General features: G+C 45.0%; 1 protein-coding gene across 1 annotated transcript; it reads left to right on the top strand.

Moving 5' to 3' along the window:
• The first annotated feature begins 246 nt into the window (after positions 1-246).
• On the top strand, positions 247-6,142 carry LOC309349791 (actin, cytoplasmic 3). Its single transcript, XM_081876058.1, has 2 exons — positions 247-387; positions 4,983-6,142. The coding sequence occupies exon 2, from the start codon at positions 4,994-4,996 to the stop codon at positions 6,122-6,124; it is 1,131 nt and encodes a 376-aa protein (XP_081732184.1). The 5' UTR covers positions 247-387; positions 4,983-4,993; the 3' UTR covers positions 6,125-6,142.
• The last annotated feature ends 310 nt before the right edge of the window (positions 6,143-6,452 follow it).

Below are 6,452 nucleotides of genomic sequence, written 5' to 3'. Positions count from 1 at the left end.
GTCACCTCTTTAAATGGATTTCCAGAGGAAGCTAGAGAAATCTGGCAACAGGAAGGAGAGATGTTGAGTCAGCAGAAGGACATTTTTTAAAGACACACCAATGAATTGCTAGAATATGACCAGAGATGCTTCAATCTGACCATATTTGGCCATACTGCAAAATGCAGGCATTTTGCTCTTTGCCCTGAGAGGCTGCGGGAGGTGTATTTATGATATTTCTTTACTGCACACGTGGTTTCCAATAAAACCATTTTCAACAGATAAGCTGAGGTATAAGACCAGGGGCAGACTGGATAGGAACAGGTAAGTGGAACGAGGAAGGAAAAGATTTTGTGTTTACTGGGATCCCCGTGAGATTAACAGCAAAGGTGACCGCATCTCCCTCAGGTAAGCATGAAACAGGACTCAGCACCCACAGTTTCTCTACCTGATCCTTCCTGTTCTGTTTGTCTCCTTTCTACTCTGTAGAATGACAGAACTGTAGAGTTGGAAGGGACCCCCAAGGGTCATCTAGTCCAACCCCTGCAATGCAGGAATCACAACTACAGAATCCCTGACAGTTGGCCATCCCACCTCTAACAGTTGGCCATCCCACCTCTAACTTATGATCAGAAGCAAGGTGAGCTGTGCTGGAGGCTGGGCGAGGGAGGAAACGAAAGGCTGTAGCTGAACGGGAGAGGACCTGCCTTGCACACAGGTCCTGGGTTCAGTCCCAGATAGGACTGGGAGAGGCCCCTGCGTAAAATCCTGGAGAGCTGCTGCTGCCCACCAGTGTGGACCACCCTGAGCCAGATGGACCAAAGGTCTGATCTCATACAAGGCACCTTCCTGAGCTCCTAGGCTAAATTCAAAACAGCAGCCTGGGCAGTTGGAGGGGCCTTGGCACAGCAGCCGAGCACAGATGTTGTTCCTGGCATCCCCAGGTGGAAAGCAGGAGTTGTTCCGGAGACCCAAGAGCTGCTGCTGGTCAGGGTAGGCAATGCAGCCGGCTAAATGGACTGACGACCAGACTTGGTATATGGGCAGAGTTTTGCCTAGAGAGTAGCTGTAGCCTGTGGTCTGAATCGGAACACAGGAATCATTTCCAAGAAGCTGTAGGACTGAGCAGCTACGCAGGAGCAACTGGAGAAATGGTCACAATCGTCCCTAGACCCTGAACTTCCCACCTTACATTCCAGGGAAATGGGGTACCCACCAGATGCTGCTGAACTACAACTCCCAGCGGCTCCAGCTAGCACAACTAGTAGTCTGGGATGAGGGCAGCTATAGTCCAGAAATATCTGCTGAGCCCCATATAGGCTACCCGGTCATGATTATTTATTTCACGGTTATGCCACCTTTCCTTCAAGCAGGTGTGGGTGCCATACGTGCCCCCTGCCCTGCTTTAATCTTCACAACAACCTTGCAAGGTAAATTATCCTGAGAGACAGTGACTGCCTCCAGGTCATCCGGTGATTTGAACTTAGACATTCCTGGTCCTAGTCCAACATAACATCTGGATCAGGAGAAAACTTTGGACCGGTGTTTGGATGCAGTGCTGGACTGGGCGAGGGCCCATCGTCTGTACCTGACTCCTAGGAAGATGGGGGATCTATGCAAAAGTAGCTCCCATGTTCGGGAAACTCCACCCACCTGTTCTGGATGGAGTTGCACACCCTCTGAAGAGGCAGGTGGGACGACATGGAGAAGATCTGGCACCATGTCTTCTAAAACAAGATGAAGGTGGCTCCCAAGAACATCTGGTCTTGTTTAGCAAACATGCAACAGTGACATAGTTACCCCCTACTTCCAATTTGCTTTTATTTATTCATATACTGGCACCCTCATAAAAAAAATATCCTTTGTTTTCTCTTCTGAACCTTCCGACATTCAGCTTCGTTGGATGTCCAAAAATTCTCATGTCACAAGAGAGGAAGTAAAACTTTTCCAGTCCAATTCCTCCACGCTATGCACAATTTGTTAGAAGTATATCATGTTGCCTCTTTCTTTCTTTAAACCAAAAAAGGCCCTAATGCTATTTTCTCATAGGACAGAAATATGAAATACTTCAGCAATAGAAAAAGATTTTTAAAATACTAATAAAGCAGTTCAGAACTATCATTAAAATGACTGGCTAAAGGTAAAGGGACCCCTGACTGTTAGGTCCAGTCGCGGACGATCTGGGGTTGCGGCGTTCATCTCGCTTTACTGGCTGAGGAAGCAGGCGTGGCCAGCATGACTAAGCTGCTTCTGGCAAACCAGAGCAGCACACAGAAACACCATTTACCTTCCTGCTGGAGTGGTTCCTATTTATCTACTTACACTTTGAGGTGCTTTCGAACTGCTAGGTTGGCAGGAGCAGGGACCGAGCAACGGGAGCTCAACCCATTGCGGGGATTCAAACCGCCAACCTTCTGATTGGCAAGCCCTAGGCTCTGTGGTTTAGACCACAGCGCCACCCACCTCCCAAGGAAAATGACTGGCTACTCAAGAAAAATTTAAATGACTGCATAAAAATGTAACAGATGGGGCAAATACAGCTTTATATAATCATAGAATTGTAGAGTTGGATGGGGCCGCAAGGGTCATCTGGTCCAATCCCCTGCAATGCAGGAATCTTTTGCCCAATGTGGGGTTTGAACCCACAACCCCGAGATTCAAAATCTCAAGCTCTACTGATTGAGCTGAGTTGTCGAAAAAAAATACACGTGCTCTTTTCCTAAAATGGTGGAACAAGCTGGTAAAGAATATTCTTGTTAGTGTGATGTGAAACTTTTTCAGAAAATCAAACCTCTGCTTCTTTAGAATGGGCTGAAGTTTGAAAGTGCAGAATAGTTTTAGGGAGAGAAGCACTGTGACTCCTCACTCATGAGAATGAGTGACGTAAAGGGGAAATAACAGCTTTCTTGCCTTGCCTTTGGGCAAAAATGGCAATGCAGAGAGAAAACAGGCAGCACTGATTAATCAGGGAGAGGCAAAATGCATCTGTCTGTGCTGGGTAAGTTGACCAAACCAGGGGCAAATTGAGTGGTGCCATCTTAATTCGTATTGACACCAGAAGGCACCTTTGCTGTATTGTTCTCGGGGCCCGCTGGCACATTTCTCCGTCAGGCAAACCTCTCTAAATGTGTAAAGTTGATGTGTATTCCAAGGAGTAAATTTTTTGTAAATTTTATGTGTATGTACTTAAACGCCAGCTTTATTTGCATTTGGCAGATTTCTTAGCTTGATTTGTTTCTTACTTCTGATTCATATGGATAATTCTAAAGTGCATTTTTAGAGAGTTGCACTCTCTTTTTTTATATAATAATATTTATTCAGAATTTTGAGAATTACAAAAAGAAAAAAGAAAAATACAAAAAACAGAAAAAATACAAAGAAAAAATACAATCATTGAAAAAGAAAAAGAACAGATTAAACCTTTACATAACTTTCTTCCTTTACTTATTTCCTTGACCTCCTCACACCTCCCATTTTTTATTCTAGTTCAAATTGTTATTTCAGCAAATCCTTCCAACCTTGTTTTTAACTTAATAATTTGTTTTAATATATTGTTATTTTACGTTCTCTCTTTCATCAATTTCATCAATTCATTTTTACTTAATCCTTTATATCATTTCTACCAAAACCATATAATTTTCTTTTTCCAGCATCTTTCTAACAATCCTTAATTTTACAACATTTTTGAAGATATACTTTAATTTTTTTTCCAATCTTCTTCCACCAACTCTTCTCCTTGGTCCTGGATTCTGCCAGTCATCTCAGCCAATTCCATATATTCCATCACCTTCGTCTGCCATTCTTCTTGGGTGGGTAGATCTTGTGTCTTCCAATACTTCGCGATGAGTATTCTTGCTGCTGTTGTGGCGTACATAAAGAAAGTTCTGTCCTTCTTTGGCACCAATTGGCCGACCATGCCCAGGAGAAAGGCCTCTGGTTTCTTCTGAAAGGTATATTTAAATACCTTTTTCATTTCATTATATATCGTCTCCCAGAAGACCTTAATCTTGGGGCATGTCCACCAAAGGTGAAAAAATGTGCCCTCAATCTCTTTACATTTCCAACATTTATTATCGAGCAAATGATAAATTTTTGCCAGCTTGACTGGGGTTAAGTACCACCTGTAGATCATTTTCATTATATTCTCTCTTAAGGCATTACAAGCTGTAAACTTAATACCTGTGGTCCATAACTTTTCCCAGTCAGCCATCATAATGTTGTGTCCAACATCTTGTGCCCATTTAATCATAACAGATTTAACCATTTCATCTTGTGTGTTTCATTTCAACAGCAAGCTATACATTCTTGATAAGTTCTTGGTTTTAGGATCTAACAATTCTGTTTCCAATTTCGATTTTTCCACCTGAAAACCAATTTTCTTGTCCAAATTATAAACCTCCCTTATTTGATAATAATGAAGCCAGTCTCGTACTTTAGTTTTTAAGCTGTCAAAGCTCTGCAGTTTTAATCTATCTCCATCCTGTTCCAAAATTTCCCAATATTTCGGCCAATTTGTCTCCATATTAAGTTTTTTCAGAACCTTAGCCTCCATTGGTGACAGGCACCTTGGCGTTTTACTTTCAAGCAAGTCCTTATATCTCATCCAGACATTAAACAATGCTTTCCTGACAATATGGTTTTTAAAGGCTTTATGAGCTTTGATCTTATCATACCACAAATATGCATGCCATCCAAAAACATTATTGAAACCTTCTAAGTCCAAAATGTCCGTGTTTTCAAGAAGCAGCCAATCTTTCAGCCAGCAAAATGCGGCTGATTCATAATAAAGTTTGAGGTCTGGCAGGGCAAATCCACCTCTTTCTTTGGCATCAGTTAAAATCTTAAATTTTATTCGAGGTTTCTTGCCCTGCCAGACAAATCTAGAGATATCTCTCTGCAATTTCTTGAAACAGTCCATCTTGTCCAAAATTTGCAATGTTTGAAACAAAAACAGCATCCTAAAGCAGCTGCCTGAAGTCTGTCCCGTCTTGCATTCCCTACAGGTCCATTCAAAATGGCGGAGGATGAGGTTGCCGCTCTGGTCGTGGACAACGGCTCCGGAATGTGCAAAGCGGGATTTGCGGGAGACGACGCTCCACGGGCCGTGTTCCCCTCCATCGTGGGGCGGCCCAGGCACCAGGGGGTCATGGTGGGGATGGGCCAGAAGGACAGCTATGTGGGGGATGAGGCACAGAGCAAGAGGGGAATCCTCACCCTGAAGTATCCCATCGAACATGGCATCGTCGGCAACTGGGATGACATGGAGAAGATCTGGCACCACACCTTCTACAACGAGTTGCGGGTGGCCCCCGAGGAGCACCCAGTCTTGCTCACGGAAGCCCCCCAGAATCCGAAGGGGAACCGCGAGAAGATGACGCAGATTATGTTTGAGACTTTCAACACGCCAGCCATGTACGTGGCCATCCAGGCCGTACTGTCGCTCTATGCTTCTGGCCGCACCACCGGGATTGTCATGGACTCCGGGGACGGGGTGACCCACACGGTGCCCATCTATGAGGGCTATGCCCTGCCCCACGCCATCAAGCGCCTGGACCTGGCTGGTCGTGACCTAACTGACTACCTCATGAAGATCCTGACTGAGAGGGGCTACAGCTTCGTCACCACGGCCGAGAGGGAGATAGTGCGGGACATCAAGGAGAAGCTCTGCTATGTGGCCCTGGACTTTGATCAGGAGATGGCCACGGCCAGCTCCTCCTCCTCCCTGGAGAAGAGCTATGAGCTGCCAGATGGGCAGGTGATCACCATTGGCAACGAGCGCTTCCGGTGCCCCGAGGCCCTCTTCCAGCCCTCCTTCCTGGGCTTGGAGTTGGCTGGCATCCATGAGGAAACCTACAACTCCATCATGAAATGCGATGTGGACATACGCAAGGACCTGTATGCCAACACAGTGCTCTCTGGTGGCAGCACCATGTACCCCGGTATCGCTGACCGGATGCAGAAAGAGATCTCTTCCCTGGCCCCCAGCACAATGAAGATCAAGATCATTGCCCCACCAGAGCGCAAATATTCGGTGTGGATCGGGGGCTCCATCCTGGCCTCTCTCTCCACCTTCCAGCAGATGTGGATCAGCAAGCAGGAGTACGATGAGTCTGGCCCATCCATCGTCCACCGCAAATGCTTCTAACAACCCAAGCAGCCAACCTCTTCTGGCCAAGTCAATATATATTGGGGCCTTGCTTTTATCTGTTGAATTCTGTCCTCTTGCAGGATATTTAGTATTTATCCAGTTCTTGATTTGGCTCCTGCATTGGGCAATCTTTGTCAACCGCTTTGCCAAGGCTTGTCCACAGCTGCACTCTTAATAATAATAATAATAATAATAATAATATATTATTTCTACTCCAGCTACTCTGATTGATTGTGTACCACCTTTGCCTTTTCTTTTTTATGATTCATTTGGGGTTCAGTACTTTATTACTATACATTTTCTCTGTCAAAAGAAACAATCCAAT

This window comes from Podarcis erhardii (assembly GCF_964252035.2).
Source record: "Podarcis erhardii genome assembly, chromosome: 9".
NCBI lineage: Eukaryota > Metazoa > Chordata > Lepidosauria > Squamata > Lacertidae > Podarcis > Podarcis erhardii.
This window is presented reverse-complemented; position numbering and strand designations above follow the sequence as displayed.

Coding starts and splice junctions, on each gene's coding strand:
- LOC309349791 (XM_081876058.1), top strand. CDS start 4,994: ATGGCGGAGGATGAGGTTGCCGCTCTGGTCGTGGACAACGGCTCCGGA.